Here is a 17862-nt window from a genome sequence, read left to right on the forward strand (position 1 = left end):
ATAAATTACATAGAAACATACAGATGCACAAAACAGATTTAGTAATAAGGTATACAATATACAGTGTTACTGGCGTTTGAAAACTTTGCCACACAGCAGTCACATGAAGCTTTCAACAAGAAACTACATCCTGGAAAAAATAATTTGTACATAAGTGCGAAAGCACCCATGCAAAGCAGCCTAACACAATACTGTCATTATCATTCACTTACAGACACTATGTTTTGCTTTTTATTTATTCTATGACGACTTAGAGAGTATCATGGAATCAGCTGAAAACGATGAAGGGTACAGCTGAAGTAGGTACACGGGCTTCTGTAAGTTAAGTAAGTTAACACTTGGAAGGACCCATAACCATTTAATATTTCAGGAAATACTAACTTCAAGGTAAGACCCATTTTAAAGCTGCTTTATGAAAAAATTAAGTTTTAATGATGTACTTTTATAGTTCTCAGTTCTTCATATGAATTTAGTTGGTTAAATCCAATTTGTAGAAGCCTTGGAACATCCATTTAGAAAGTAATGAACTAATACTGAAAATAAAAACCATAAATAACATGAAAAATAAAAAGCGAGAGAGAGAGAGAGAGAGAGAGAGAGAGAGAGAGAGAGAGAATATAAAGTTCAGTTCCAGGACAACATTAACTTTGTTTCCGAGTGTGTCCACCATAAATCACATGATTTTTAATGACTTGTGGTCTTTCGTTTTAATTAAAGAAGAAGTATTACATCGAACAGACAAGCTTGTGCCTATGAATGTACATAAGATTTGCACAAGAATATGTTGTGACTAGGCATTAACTGAGGAGCTAACATTCAATTTCCAGCATATGTCTATTAACTGTGTAGCAAGTTGTTTCTGTGAACAGCATTATTCACAAGGTAGTCAAAATACATTTGATAAATAATGGTGGGGTTTTGCCCACTGTCTCTGGAGACACTGGCAGTTCCCCTGACGAGGGGATAAGAGTGTACATCTTCCAACACATTGAGAATACCCAGCAAACTGACGTGGTCTGCAAATCCCAGGAGACTTTACTGCACCGACTTACCACTAAAGACTTTCATTTGCATACCTACCCTCGACATTTTCTCTCTTTTTTTGTGCACTGTTACATTTCTCCGCCCAATAAAGCAGAAATCTCTGATTTAACATGAGGGGCATTTCATAAATAATGCACTAGTTGGTATAGCTGTAGACAGTTTGATGCAACAACAATGAAAATTACATCAGACATAATTGGGAGCTTGACAAAGAAGCACACATTTTTGTTTTTGTTTTTTTTTTTTCTGCTGTTTACTGTAACATAAAATTGGCCACAGGTAGAAACAGATCCTGCAAGGTTCTTGGATGAAGACCACAGGTCATACATCTAGACTGAAACTTCAAGCAGTAAAAACATGACTGATATCCATAGTGTGTTAAGTGAAGTTTTAAGTGAGTTTACAATGAACCATATTTAAGTTTCACATTAGGTTAATTGTTTTCATGGTGATCATATGAGCATAGATGATAATCCATGACCCGGAAGGCAAAAAAAAAATAAATAATAATATATCTGTCGATATACAAAGAGTGAAACTTGTGGCAGATACTCTTGAAGATCACAGTGCGACTTGTGAGGAATTCTTTGAAGCAATCTGAATTCCCTCAACATCATTATTCAATACTCTGACAAATGATTTGAAGAAGAGGAAAATTTCTGCAGGATGGGTCCCACATTGTTATACTGCTGAAGAGAAGCAGAAACATCTGGATAATGGAACATTTCTCAAGCAATTCAACCGTGGAGGTCAAAGATTCTTGTGTCAAATTGCCGTTATTAATGAAACATGGATTAGGTACACTGAACGGGAGATGAAATCACGATACAGAAAAATTTTGACACTCTCTATATCAAAGCTCAAGCAAATGATGATTTTTGCTTATGATCACAAAGGAATCATCATGACTGATTTGGAACAAGTGCCACAACAGTGTATGATCTTACTTCATGCAAAACCTGCACAGAAAATGCACAAAATCTGAACTCAGTTGCTCGAGACTACATCACTCATTCTCTGCAACAATGCTCGCCCGCATATTGGCAATGCTGTAGCCCAAAAAGTGCGTGAATACAGATGGGAAGTGTTGCCACGGCTTTTCTACAGGCCGGACAAGAGTCCACCAAAACGTATTCCCAAAGTTGAAAAACCCTATGTGTGAATGTTGTCATCTTTCTCTGGGAGACTTTTCTACTACCATTACCCGACCCATTCGACAGATGAACAGAAGTGGTGTCCTGGATGGAATAAAAGAGTTTTTGAGATATTGGGATTCAGTCACACAGAAGCAGGGAGACTATACTGAAGGACTGTAAAGAGAGATTTTAAAAAATAAACATGTAAGTAAAAAACATTCCTCATAGTACCACAATTCAGCATTACCAGTTGCACTTGTATGCCAATTACAAACAATTACTAAGCAACGTACCATCACCCATACACTGCCTCTAATACTCTCCATTTTATTTTTCACTCACATTGAAAGCATACAATCTATAAATATGATTAAAACTAATAGATATTTTTAAAAAAATGAAACAATATCATGCCAGAAAAACCTGCTGAGGCTGCTGCGTTGGGGACGGTGCAGGTCGGACGACTTGCTGCACGGGCATCATGGCCGGCTGCTGCTGTGGCAGCTGCATCTGCTGCTGCGGCTGTTGGGGCGGAGCAGCAACCGCCATTGCGGCTGGCGTTGGGGCCCCGGCCAGCAGGACCTGAACGCCATGTGCCTGGGTGGCAGGTGGCTGCGCCGCTTGTTGCTGTTGGTGCTGTGCCTGTTGCTGGTGTTGCGCCTGCTGCTGCTGTTGCTGCTGCGCATGTGGCAGCGGCTGTGGCTGGTGCTGGTGCTGTGGCGCACTCGCTACCATCACCGCTGCTCCGCCATTGGTTACCTTCAGATACAGAAAACTGTAAACATATGCACCGGTCTGTATACACACTGACGAGCCAAAACATTATGACCACTCTCCACTGAGAGACCAAATGCTGCCAGGTGTCCTCACTGGGACGTGACGTGATAAGGTAACTGTAACAGCAGCCCAGGGATTGACGGTGTATATCATTCTAGTGACGGTACAGGCTGCAAATGGGGAATCCAGTGATGTAAGCCACTTTGACAAAGGGCAGACTGCTGTGGCACAGTACCTGGGAACAACCACTTAGAAAAGAAAAAGCTAATCAGCTGTTTGTGTGACGCTGTCATAAGACTTTATGTAAGGTGGTTGAAGGACAATGAAACCACAAATGGACAACAGGGTGTCAGCTGTTCGACCTCTGTATCCTGTGGTGAGGGCAGAGGTCTGCTTGCTCTGTAAAGCGGGATAGGTGGTGATCTCTGGTAGATACGACAATGGGGTATGGTACCACTGCACTTGTAACTGTTTCGGAGCACACCATTCTGTGTGCACTGTTCAACATGTGGCTCCACAGCAGATAACTGTTGTATGTTCCCAGGCCCCCCTATGTGTTTCCATGTTGATGATGACGACAACAACAACAACAAACTGAAGCTGAACCATGGATCAATGTGAAATGTATTGCCCTGTCAGACACATTACCTTTGTTGTTATATGAGAAACTTGTTTCCAAATGGTACCAAATCTGAAAAATTGCTAAATGAGATAATAGGTGGCGGCACTACTTAGAACCATTACCTATGTAATAAGAACTTTTATGTATGCCAAAATGTACAATACCCATTATATATTTTCCCTTAAGACTTACTGTTCATGGCAAGGAGTACCAAATCCAATCTTATTTCCTTTCCAAGAAGTACCAAATCCTGGCAGCTAATTGTTGCTCTTCTCGGTAATGACGTCACACACAATGTGACTGATATTTGTTTACACGACATTGTATGTTCTACAGAGGTGTCTGGCACTTTATTCATTGCGGGTTTTTAATTAAATTATGGAATCTGATATCTAAGATGAATACCGTGAATCACCATCCGGAACTCCAGAACAACAGTTACCAAACTTAACAAATCATCTTCCAATAGGTACGGAATCCATTTTTATTTATGCAATAACAATTAAACAAACATACTTTGTGTAATGTGTCTCAACATCTATCGGAATATAATAACAAAATGTATTTTGATGGTAATGTGGTTGTAAAACTTTTTTTTCTCTCTCCTCTTAAACTAGATTTTATGGATTTGGTACCTTTTGGAAATGGGCTTCTCAAATGAGGTCAATGGTCATGCCAGAGTATGTCATGATCTAGGCGAATGACTGCATGAAACATACTCTGTGTCACAGATATTGGCCAGTGGGGGCAGTAATCGAAAGCAATGCGTCAGCTGTGGACTACGTGATCATTATTGCAGACCACCTGTATCTTTTCACGCTTGATTTCTTCCTCAATGGCGACAGAATCTTCCCATAGGATAACTGTCCATGTCAGAAGGCCAATAAAGTGCCACAGTGACTTAAGGAGCATGACAGTGAACTTATGCTGATGTCCTGTCCACCAAATTTGTCCAGTCTGAACTAGATAGAATACGTCTGGGATGATATAAGATACCAGGTCTGCACCCACCAACTGACTGCTTATAATTTATGGCAATTGCTCCACCTGTTTATAGAGACCTAGTGCCACCTACCTGCAGAAACCTACCCAGTATTTGTCTAAACCCTACTAATCGCATGTGCTGTAATATTCAGTTTCAAAGATGGAGCAACATGCTATAATGCAAGTGGTCATAATATTTAGGCTCATCATCAAATCTTGGAAAGCATGACATCAGAGGTGATGGAGATGTTCAATTGTTAAAATTCCTTTTATTTAAATTATTAAAATTTAAAAAGGGAACTACCTGCTTCAGCCATGATCAGGTATCTTGTCTAGTCTGGCATTCTAACTGTGCCTGCTACTGAATTACTGCTTTATCTTACAAACTGACATTTGACAATGATGGTTGAATCCCACAATTTCCTCTTTTATTTTTTATGTGATTCTGCTGAACAACAAGCCACTTAAAAACTAAAAACATCGAAGAGCTGACCTGAAGCAGTTTTACTTCACATCTAACAAAAAATGTAGGACACTATTTGTGGTTTTAATGCGATACCAGAATGAATACAAATAATGAGAGCAGTAAAGACTACCATTTAACCTGTAATTAAAATGTTAAGCAGTCAACATGCACATAAGAATGATTAAAAAGTTCTGATAAGCTTTCAGATCACGATGATACTGCTACTGCTGCAATGCCAGAACAAAGTAGCCATAGATCTATAAGTGCTTACACATGACATTTTATGTGAGGGGTAAGGGAGGAGATTGTCAATCAGTCCTGACAAACATGTCCAAAAGCTTACTAAATATTTTTCAGTCTTGTTTGTGTGCTTTTCAATCACTCAGTGCCTCAGTTTCATTTTGAGTATTTGAAGATTTTAATGTTCAAAAACCCATGGAACTTACTGAAATTATGCAACTAACTGGTGATGCATCCAACTAGCTGCCTAAAAGCATTGCTATTATAACAAATTCAATAGAAGACTGTAGTAACTGTGCAAATCATTTTAGTCTATATAATTTTTTTATTTTCTAATGTTCTATTGTACTATGGAAATGGCAGGAAATGCAAGTTTGTGTGTTGGTCACTGATAACATACTATCCATAATTTTTTCTTCAACTTTTAGCTCCCTATTCCTCAATCAGTAGTAGAAGTCTGATGACACACCACTTTCTTGGTGAATCTGTATCAGCACCTGCCAATCTTTGAGATCAACCTCCTTTCCTTTTCATTTTGTACTATTTTGGGCAGCAATATTTTTAGTTTACTACCACACATTATCTGAACTCGTTCAGTTTACAAGATAATTTCATCCTCAAGTCTTCCTTTTCCATCAGTATTTGCCCCCATGTGTGGCAGAGTCTGCTTATGATTGTCAATCGCTCATCTATGATTTAGCAAAATTTTTATTTCGATGCTGTTGCTGGATGTCCATCGTCTCATGTTTGAGATTTATATCCCCCTCTCCTCACCAGCGTACTTAATAAAAACACTTCAAGTTATACCTTCCCTCTTTTCCTTCCATGCAAGTCAGAAAGAAGCATTTTGAATACTTCACAACTAGCAACAGCTATTATTACACCTGCCACCACATATATGCAGTAAAATCTTTTCTCTGTTTCGTTTTCAAACTACTGACTCTGATTTATCACAACGAGCTTGTGTAAGGAAAAAAAGCAGGAAGAAGACACTAAGTAAAATGGGAAGAAACAATCAATCACACACACACACACACACACACACACACACACACACACACACACACCATGCAACAAAAATAACTAAAGAAGGTTTGTGTCCAAGAGATGTTAATAAACAATAAGTGTCAGCAGACAAGTAACAAAGCTGAGTACAAGAATGACACATACACTACAGTCATAAAAATAATTTTTAGAATTGTGTGTTCTCATCTATTAATGAACAACAAGAATCCACATAAAAATTATTACATAAAATAACTAGTTACATGCTATCAAAACATGTCATTATTTTTAACCCTAAATGGTCCGTCATGTGGAAAAAACCAGTCATCATTAGTTACTTAATTTATAATGCAAATAGTAAGTCAATTAGCAATAACTGGCAGCAGAAGAGAAACACCTACTCAGGTTACTAAAACAGGAACAACTGCAGCATAGCTAAGTCATAGAAATTATACATCATGATTTTACTCCTAGATTTCAGAATAAAAAACCATAAAAACTTTCGAGAGACAAGTGAGGTCTAAGAAACGAATGACATGGTAACTTACTTCCTGGCTTAGATATTCTAATTTCGTTTATTCCATATATCCATTTCTACAAAGAAGAAAGTATAGGAAATTAAAAGGAACTATGATGGAGAGGCAACAACAACAACAATAATAATAATGACTTTCTCAAATCTATGCCCTCCCCCAATTTCCTTACAACTTTCAATTAAAGGATCATTCTTCAGCTTTCCTGTAACCCTGGAGAATTTCCCAACCGATTTTCCCAGTGGCTGCCTTCCGCAGTGCATCCATTATCTGAATCCAAATTCATAGCAATAATGCATAAATAAAAAAGAATCAAAGCATCTCTTAACCCCAATCAAAAACATTTTTTCTTTAAAATGTTTTTGTATCTTCCACAACACATCTGCAGATGAGGCAGGAAGCTTGTGGTGGTGGTGGTGGTGGTGGTGGTGGTGGTGAACTAATTGTCCCTGAGGCAGCTGGATCGAGTCCTGCTGCTAGAAGGAAATTCTGTAGCAGAATTCTTGCAGCACAGAGTGCTCAGTCAAATTTTGGCCCAATGTCTTGGGTTCATTCCTAAACTGTGTATGTGTTAAAAGTATAAAACACAGCTGTTGGTGATGTGCCTGTCAAATAGGAAGGTGGCTCTTTTATTATCTTCAAGAGAAGAGGGCAGTTCAATGAAATATTTCATTCCCTACTTTACTCTAACTTCCATAATTATTCATAAACAATCATCACTATGCAGTTAAAGTCTCGTGCATTTCATGCCCTCACAGCAGAGGTGGACAATACGTTTCAGTTGTGACGAAGCAATCTGGGATATTTTTACTTTCAGTCTTGTTTTGCCATCTGCCTCCTTAAAATTCATTTTTTCATTTTTGAACTAATTACCATTAACATGCATGAGTATAATCTGTGTTTTCATAAAAGAGAAAGATTGGTCCTCAGTTTTAAAAAATGTAACACCAGATCTAATTTTGTGCTTAGTTTTATGTATGTAATTGATTTTCCAATTTATTTTGACTACGCTTAGTTAGTATCTTTTGTTACAGAGTGAAATCAGTAATTTTTTCGTAACTTAAATTCTATTATTGACTAATAAACAAATATAAATTCTATAATAATTATTATATTCTATAATAATTATAAACATTTGGAGAAACAGCTAATAGTATTCTAAAAGGATCTATTTCGCTCCATTCGAAAATGTTAGCAAAGCTAGCTCTTAATTCCAAAGTAATTTTCAGTTTCGTCAAAAGTATTGTCTGTGTAACTATATTTGTTAATTTCATGATTTAAACAAATAATACGGCTTAACTCTTGGAGTAGAAGAAACCGTTAAAAAGACACAATTTTTCGACGTATGCAGTTAACTGAAGGAGTTAAGTTTTAATTGTAATTTCTGTAAATTAAACAATGTGTAGTTTCAGTGCCTATTATTGTGCTGATGTATAAGGGCATGAATTTTGGTCCTGAGACAGTCAGCCCATGGCCAAGTTTCAGGCGAGGAACCCGTATTGGTTAGATCAACAACAATGCATCCATGAAACTGTGAAATAAGTGTAATACGCCGTGTGCTAAAACAATGACAGTGTATAACTAGGCTTTACCCAAGGCTTCACATGTGTATGTGTTCAACTTATATACTGGACACATTACCTCCTCCCCCTCTCAGTATTCCCCTCTTCCTCCCACCTCTATCTGTCTCCTTCTGTTCCCCTCTTCCTCCCACCTCTATCTGTCTGTCTATCTATCTCCTCCTCCCCTCTCTTCATCCATTTTCTCCATCCCCCCTCTCTCTGACCATATCCTCATATCCTCTTCCCCTCTTCCTTCTCCACTTGCACATCACCCCTCTACACATCCCACCTACCTTATACGTTTCCAACTCCTCCTTTGTCCATTTTCTCCTCCTCCTTGTGCTGTCCACCCCTCTTCTATCCATTACAAGCTGTCCCCAGCCATGCTCATAGACACATGTAGCCCCTGCAACACAGTTCAATAAAGCGGGCCAATACTATTCGCAGTCAGTATTATTCCCACAACATGCCTGTGACGACGGGCACCCTATATGTCAGGGCCCACAAATTGCTTCTTGCCCAAATGTAGGCTGCCCTCCAAAGCAAGTCAATACTCTCACACAACATGCCTGTCATACAGGGCAGTCTATATGGCAAAGGCAGGGGGGAAGGGGCAGCATGTTTTTCTCCGTACATCTGCTCCTACTGGAGTGATGAGGTTATAAATCCCACAGTTCTGGTACATGTGAAGTTTGCTGTTTGTGTGCCCCTAAATAAGTTAACACTTTCTATTCTAAAATGTTGTCATGTTTTCTCTGATTGTATTAAGCTGATATGCAAGTTGTCGTTCATCAAACGTTGTGGAAAGTTGCTCAGCTACTGTTGTTGTTGTGTGTTGTAATGTAAGTCCCACCATTTTCATGTTGACCATGCTTCCAGCTGTGCCCAATTTGAATTCTATGGTAAATGCAGTTGTAATATTCCTCTTTATCTTCAGCACTTTCACTTTGATAATTTCTCAAGTAATCAGAAATCGTTCACTGCATGTCTCTTGCACGTACCTGACACCCTGCTGCTCCAATTCATGACATTTTCTTCAATTTGGTCCCATGCAAGTGTTCTTCACTTCACCTAACGCCACCTGTAACATTTGTTTCCGACACCAAATTTTCTTCCTCTGGACAGTTGTTTGTGGTCTCCTTTTCATGAATTGCTATTTACTTAGAATTTGTGTCATACTGTGTGTGAACCAATTATGAACTGTGAGCTTCCACAACTGTGCTACTGAACAGTCACGACTGCAATTTGAGTCCATTATGTGTCGCTTCAATTTATTCTTCTTGCAGCTTTTACAATATAAGCATACTGAATAACAACAATGTGTTATCCTCTCAGCTCCCACGGGCTGAATTGGCAGAAATCGGTTCTCTTGGGGCTGACAGTGCGCTTCGCATTTGTTGTCCACTCTGAATATCAAGAGTGCTGTCAAGCAGGACCTGCTTTAGCACTGATGTTGACACTCTTTGTTTCATTTGTTGGACCACATTTAAAGTGTTCTGTCCAGAAATATTTATGTCAGAATTCATTTGTTTCCTGTAGAATTGCATATCATATTGCTGAATATGTTGTCCATTTATAAAGCCAGTTTAATTTTGAATATGTTGTCCATTTATAAAGCCAGTTTAATTTTGACATTTGGATTCAGATGAAATGCTGTTTGAACATGGTAATCCAAGAAAGAATGGTACACAGGATATATTCCTATGGTCAGCAGCTAGATGAAATTTGATGCCTACTCACCACAACAACCACAAACTCCCCCCACTCTTTCACCGCATTTAGCCACACAGATAACACTGCATCCCATCTCAAACTTTTGAAATCAAAGACAACTCCTACATTAAGTTATTACCCAGTGTAAAAATACTGAACTCTGAAACTAAAGCTTTATCTGTGAATGGAGGGTCACCCTGTATATTTCAAAGGACAAATTTGGGAAAAAACTTCATCTTTTAGTTCAACAATGGAAACTCCAGGTTGGAATATCAACAATGTAGGAAAAGATGAGTCGCAGACAGACACAATAAAAAGACTATTAAACGTGTAAGCTTTCAGTCAGAAAGCCTTGTTCTGAAATAAACACACACACACACACACACACACACACACACACACAAGAAAATGCAGTACACACACACACACACACACACACACACACACACACACACAAGAAAATGCAGTTAACAGACACATAACCACTGTCTCTGACAGCCATGGTGTGTGTGTGTGTGTGTGTGTGTGTGTGTGTGTGTGTGTGTTTTTTGGAAGAAGGCCTTCTAGCCAAAAGCTTGTGTGTTTAGTAGTCTTTTCGTTGTGCCTGTCTGCAACTCAACATCTTTGTTATATGATGATCCTGGATTTTCCTTTCTCCAATGTAGGAAAAGGTAGACTGCTATTTACCATGACACGTTAAGTTGCAGACATCCACAATCAGAAGACACTTACATACAAGGTTTTGGTCACAGCCTTCATCATAAGAAGAAAGAGAAACAAACACTTATGCATCTCACAGCCTTTATGATCTGGTTAGTGTCGTATGCTCTTCTAGGAGGACAGAAGCTGGTCCGAGGTGCCAGAGTTGGTGGTCATGGGTACATGAGGTGTGCTTGCCTATGTGAATGAATAGTGTGTTTTTCTACCTCATTTCCTGACAAAGGCTGTGGCTGAAAGCTTATATGTGCCTTTTAATTGAGCCTGTCTGCAACTTAATGTGTTGTTTTCGTGGTACATAGCATTTTATCTTTTCCTACATTGTTGATATTCATTTTATAGTTGGGTAGACATGAGAACATGACATTACTTATAAAAGTTATAATAAAGATAACATTTCAGATTATTTTCAACTCTTTAGTCCTATACTTCTCAGAGCCTTTATGATGTGGTTAATGCTGTATGTTCTTTTAGGATGACAGCAACTGGTAACTCATCAGACAGTTCTTTCATTTCTTGGTGAAATATGCTCACTATTTTTATATACTTGAATTTAGCATATTTCGTGAAAGTACTCACTTTTCCGTGGATGTTTATAAGATGATATTTGACTTTTTTGTGTTGGATTCAGTCGTCTAGTGAAAGTATGATTCCATAATGCCGTTTCGTCGGCTGCGGAAATGTCCTAGTTCAATGCGTTTGCCTCATTTTTGGTGCTTCAAACACCATTTTTTCCGAATGTGCTTCCTTCTTGATGTTTATACAAAAAAGTAGTAGAATAACTCATTTTTACTGGTCACTTGCAAATTGTTGAACGGGGACCTGTACATTGTTCCACCGTCACACACCGAGTGTTCACTGCCGACTGACTACGGTCAAAGATGACTCCAGCATCAAAGACATTTCACACAACACACAAGCTTCCACTTGTAAGCAGTCTCTTTGGCATTATTCATCACTTCTACTAATATTAATCAGTATGCTGTCACTCTCGAGCATATAAGGCAAATTACAATTCACAAAAAATATTCTGACAAAAATATAAGAAAACATTTACAACCTCCCTCATTAGATTTGGTATTAACAAATCAAGTAGAAAATAACACATCTCCCAGATCCATTACATTGGGAAAAACTAGATTGTTTTATCCTTACAACAGAATGATTCACTACTACAAATGGAAAGCCAGAGCGAGAAAGAGAGTGAAGTACCTGCTGAATGGCAGCCGAATATACATGGTGGTGCGGAGCTGCTGGAGTGCCCGTAACAGCAACACGGACACCCACGGCACCGGCGGTTGTCGGTGCCGGAGCCAGTGTTACAGCAGTACCATAGTACTGCAGAGGCGTTGGAGCTCCAGGTGGTGCTGTGGCAGCAGCTCCTCTGTGCTGCTGGAAGGCAGCAGCAGCAGCTGCGGCCGCTGCCGGAGGCTGTGCGAGATACATCTGCAAGTGTGGGGGAGGTGGCAAGGCGACCGCTCGTGGGTGGAATGTGTGGGTGCGGGCGTGGTTGTGTCGGTGGTGGTGAACGAACCCGTAGGGTGCGACAGCGGCATACGGCAGCGGAGCCAGAGTCGTCACGGGATGAGGCGGTGGAGCCGGGTAGGGCGGGGGCACAGCTGTAGTCACAACAACTGCCGTCGCGGTGGCTGCAGCCGCATGCTGCGCCTCTACGAGGGCTACCAGGCCTTTAGGATCCAACTGCAGGGGCTCTGGCTGCACTTCGGCCTCAGTAGGCTGATCTCCTGTGCCAGGGGAGTGCTGCCGGCAAAGAGGGGGCCATCAGGACAAATAAATGTGATGCAACAGCAACACCGAGAATCACTTATCCAGGAAACGATCCAACCATGAAGCGTACTGATGTTGCAGCTAGCATAAAGACAACTCTGTGGAAAACTGGCAACAACTGCCACAAGAAATTAAGAATATGGTAGGTTATAACCACACGTACATTTTACAAAGTGCACAAAAATTTGTCACTGAATAACACATTTAATTGTAACATCAAAGTTGTTATTCATCTTTACATTCCACCTCAACATTCGTGCAGGTGATGAAACAGAAATATTTCAGTAATACTTTACATAATCATTTTATTCTGTGTATGGTGTTAATAAACAAACACAAAATTGTGAATGTATAAGAATAAAGTCATAATGAAATCAGCTGACTGATTAAAACTGTGCTGGACTGAGATACCACAATTTGCCTATCTTGGAAAATGTCAATATAGTTGTGGGATTTTGATGCGTTACTATCCCGAAATCCAACACTTTCACTTTATATTTCAATATAAACGTGCATCATTTAAGTACAAGCATCTACATGTTTATATACAGCAAGTCGCATAAACAGACTGAATCATCTCAAACTTGAGTCCTCGTTTGTGGGTCGATGGTTATATCGATGCTACACATCCGCACCCCCCCCCCCTCCCCCCCCCAGTACGGAGTACTTGTGATTATACCTGGAACGGGGGAGGTTGCGGGTGGGGGTGGGGGGTGGGGGGGGTGGGGGGTGCGGAAAGGGGGTAATGTCTGCATTGTATTCAAGGATGTCCTGGGGTCCGGGACAATTGGTACCTACATGTCATCTGGCAATGAAGTCAGTGGTGGTGGAACATGAAATCACAAGTCCATCACCAAGTCCTGCAGGCAGTGTGGTCAGGCGAGGTAACGACCGGCTCCAGAGAGAACCGGTGGGCCGAAATTGGAGAAGAACCAAAGTGCACAGAAAAGATTCGAATCTCGCTGAGAGAAGAGATGAAGGCATGTAGAAGGGTGGGTTCGCAGTGTTGAGGGAGTGCGGAACACTGTAGTACCACGACTTCCAGCGCTCGTCTGATAATGTAGGGTTTGAGTCCATCAGAAGGCCGAGGGCATGGTCGTTATCTACTACCAGCGAGATGTCTTCCACGCAGTGGGGCGGAACTGAGGAGTGAAATGCGATTACAAAAGGGTCGACCTCAGAGTGGATTGGAAAAACCGCAAACGGAGAGTCACTTGAACTGTCTAGGTAACCAGCAGAAAAAGAGTTGCTAGGGCTGGACACAGGTGAGGGATCATGGGCCGAGTGACTTGAGCCACTTCATTCAAGGAGCCCTAAATATGGTGGGAGCCTAGGTCGTCAGCCATGTCGGGGGAGCGTGTTGCCAGAGAATCGGAGTTCAAAAATGCAGGTTTGACCCAATACAGTGAAACTGTCTGTGGGGTGTCCTTGACGAGAATGTTGCATGTTGAATCCCCACGTAGAAGAACTTTGAAGGGGTCCTTGTAGGTGGCTGTAAAGGTTGGTGTACAGTGTCATCCTGTAACATGATGTGGGAACAGTCTCAAAGAGAAGTGGGCATGTAGCAGACCAGCTGGGTATTGCTAACCAGTGGATAGACACATATGTGCTTGAAATGCGAACACAAGCGGCTAATGAAGTCTGGAACGGGGGGGAGGGGGAGGGGGGGGGGGGGGCACATCATCCTGAGCCTTGAGTGCGACTAGTTCACCTGGAAGAAATTGTGCCCTGGATGTCTGGTTTGTGTGTGGATCTCAACCCTAAAATGACCCAAGGTAGAGCTTCTGAGCAAAGGAAGTTATGGCATCTGAGGATGGTCTTTAAAGTGCGATGCCACCGTTCCACCGAATTGTTGCTCTGGAGTGGTACATGGTGGTGTGGATTTTGTGGATACCTCACATGCGACACAGCAAAGTAAACAGGGACGACTCGAATTGCTGGCCTTGGTTGGTTGTGATTGTGGCTGGACAGCTGAACCTGGCCATCCAAGAGGAAACGAAACCGCACCGTCTCAGCTGTGATGTTCGCCAAACGTATGGCTTCCACCAATCGGGACAAGTGATCAATAGAAGACAGGATGTATCTAAAACCTTCTGAGGGTCGAAGGGGTCCGATGATATCGATGAAAGTTCCTGAAACGTCCTGGAGGAATGCGAAATTTACGCAGCGGGCGGACCATATGGCGGCAGACTTTGTTGCACTGGCATGGGATACAACTGCGAGCCCACATCTGTCAGTCTCTTATGATACCTTTCCAGGGTCTGGTCCACAAGGAGTGCTTGGGTGCCCTCGTCTGTTGCCTGAAGAGTAGCTACATTAGACAAATCAATGATGCTGGACACTGCATTGACATGTGAGGAAAAAAATCGGCAGTGATATTATCGGTGCTCTTGATATAGCGGATGTCTGTCGTAAAATGAGACACCAAGTCGAAATGGTGGAAACGACGAAGGAACGGATCCTCCGGAGGGTTCTGAAAGGCATCCGTGACTGGTTTGTGGTCTGTGAGGATATAGAACGTGTGTCCTTCAATGCTGGGGCAGAAATATTTAACAGCCTCGTAGGTGGGCAGGAGCTTCCTGTTGGAGGCAGAGTATTTCTTCTGTGCAGCAGGCAGATTTTTAGAGAAGTAGTGCATGGGTGAGATGTCACCAGACCATTGTTGAAGGATGGGTCCCACTGCCATGTCACTAGTGTCCGAGGTAATGAATAGTTTAGCCGAGGGGTCCAGGTGGGTGAGTGTCACAGCCCGGGCCAGGGAAACCTTTAGTGCCTCGAACGCTTCAAGCACTACTTGCCAGACAGTGCATCGGTGAGAGGAACTTGTACTGCAGTTGATGAGGGCAAGTGACAGCAGTAGTAGTTGATGGTGTCAAGGAATTGGCGCAGTTCTTTTTAAGTTGAAGCGGATGACATAAACGAGATGGCCTGCACACAAGTTTTTGGAGGTTGCACATCGTCGACAGCTACTGTGTAGCCTAGGAATGTCACAGGCATCTGCCGTAATTGTAACTTATCTTTGTTGACTACTACACTGTTTGACTCTAAGGCCTTCAGTACCATGGATAAGTGATGCTCGTGCTCCTCGGCTGTCTTACTGGAAGCGAGTATGTCGTCCAGGTATGTGAGACAAAACTCGAACTTTTGGAGGATGGAGTCAATAAATCATTGCCACGTCTGGGCAGCAATTTTAAGGCCGCCTAGCAGCATGATAACTTCAGTCTTGGGTATATCCTCCAGTGCCACGGGTATCTGGTGGTAGGCACGTTTACAGTCAATTACACTGAAGATGGAAGCGCCCGATAACATGTGGAAGAAGTCATTGATGTTCAGTATTGGGTAACTGTCTATTATGGTTCTCGTGTTTAAATGCCTGTAGTCTGCAAAGAAGCGAAATGAGCCATCGTGTTCGTTGATTGCTCGGAGTAAAGTCGATGGACAAGATGCAGGCAGAGCCTCCGATGTAGGGATTATAGACACGTCTGCACCCGTGTCGATCAAAACATTGAATTCCGAATAAATGTCACTTACGTACAATCGGCCGTTGGGAAAAACGTGGGAATGTACGGAGTGCAGTTTAGGTGATGCCTGTCTGATCCCCCACAGGGGGGTTCGGCGACTACCGTGATCTACACTTCTGTGCTGCATCGCCAACAGCCTTGTGATACCAGCAGTATGGGTGAGCTGGATGTGGCGGAGGCAGAGACTTAGCAAGAGGGAATGGCTTGTCATCATTGGTTGCTTCGGGTAGGTATACTGGCACGTACAGGGTGTGTGCCACCCGGGAATGTTCGGAGAGCGGGGAGTGTGAGCACAGGCCGCCAGGTGTCATGGAGGATGGAGCAGTGGAGTGGGCTCTGCCCCTACCAGCAAATGGGCGAATCTCCAGTGCAGGCATATCAACCTGTGCCAGAGGATGCAGAGGTTGGTGCTGTTGCAGGAGAGAGTACAACTGATTGGCGATCTGTAAGCGCAATCAATTGACTCTAAGGAATGTGGCAGCAGCTGTATCTGGAGACTGGTGGGTAGCTTAGCAGACCACACCGTCCAGGGTGTTATATCCAGTGTAGTTTGCTCATTGGCCAGCAGCCGTAGGCGGTGAAAGAGTTTCGACGGTGTCCAGCTCCCAAGGTGTTCTTCGTATAAAATTTTTAGGCTGAGCTCCTGGGGAGGGGGGACAGGCGAGGCACTCAATAATCATCTTATTGGCGAAGTCATACTTCAGAGCTGGTGGCAGAGAGAGGAGCAGGTCACAGATCAGGTCCGAGTGGTCATGAAGGTGGGTCATGAGGCACAGGAACATGGAGCTGTCATTCGAAATGTGGTGTGGCTCGAAAATGTGCTCTACCAAAGTGAACCACGACACAGGGTTATCTTCAGACAGCAGCAGTAACTTCGGTGGGCATCCAGGGGGAGGAGACTGAGGAGTATTAGGAACCTCTGGAAACACCCAATTGTCTTTGTGAGCTGTGAAATCCCGTTATGGCCAGGGAATGGTAGCACGGCAGCCCGGCGTGGCAGGCGCAGGCGGTACCATGGAACGAACAGGCGGAAGGGCAGCAGGAGCCGGGGCCCCCGAAACTGATACACCGGCCAGGGGCGTTGCAATGAAATGCAAAATTCTGGAGAAAACATGGAAGGCCATCGCGGCATGCACAGCCAGTGCTGTGGAAATAGCGATTGGGTTTACAGCGGGAACTTGAACCCTCTGTGCAAGCATGAGTGGTACAGGGGGGGCAGATTGTGAATGTGTGCGACATGAATGCAAGCCCACGACACACGGCAGGGGCAAAGTTTGTTGTGCAGCGATATACATCACCAGATAGGGGTGAGGGTATGCACCCATCGGTTGCTCAACACTAGCAGCAGGCGCTAGCCCATAAACTGTACATGCACTATATGGTCAACCACATGTGAAGAAGTCCTGGGGAATCCCTGTGGTGCACTATTAGTGATGATATGTCCTTGGCTAGTCCTAGGGAGTCATAACAGGTGAGGAGGACGGCTGATTGAAACATGTTACACATTCTGGTAATGACGGCGTTGCACACGCCACCACAGTAACTGTCACAGGAGGACGCTGTGAATGAGTGTTCAGCTGTGGAGGCAACCTAACCTGTGCGTTTCGATTATGATCGCAAGAACCACTGTTCTGAATACCGTCCGAGTTGAACTGTACATGGTGACAAACACAATTCGGCAATACAAATCCTGAGTCCATTGTTCTGGCCGGAGGTGTAGCAAACAGCCGTTGTGGTGAGACGAATGTCTCATG

The 17862-nt window shown here is 42.6% G+C and overlaps 1 protein-coding gene across 1 annotated transcript in view; it reads right to left on the reverse strand.

Moving 5' to 3' along the window:
* LOC124618709 (zinc finger SWIM domain-containing protein 8 homolog) overlaps positions 1-17862 on the reverse strand; it is a 521177-nt gene that overhangs the window by 20509 nt on the left and 482806 nt on the right. Inside the window, exons 20-21 of the mRNA XM_047145371.1 lie at positions 12012-12560; positions 2604-2939 (exon numbers count right to left, since the gene is read on the reverse strand). Of these exons, the coding sequence (XP_047001327.1) occupies positions 2604-2939; positions 12012-12560 (885 nt within the window). The remainder of the gene's footprint in view (positions 1-2603; positions 2940-12011; positions 12561-17862) is intronic.

The sequence above is a fragment of the Schistocerca americana genome, chromosome 1 (assembly GCF_021461395.2).
Source record: "Schistocerca americana isolate TAMUIC-IGC-003095 chromosome 1, iqSchAmer2.1, whole genome shotgun sequence".
NCBI classification, from domain to species: domain Eukaryota; kingdom Metazoa; phylum Arthropoda; class Insecta; order Orthoptera; family Acrididae; genus Schistocerca; species Schistocerca americana.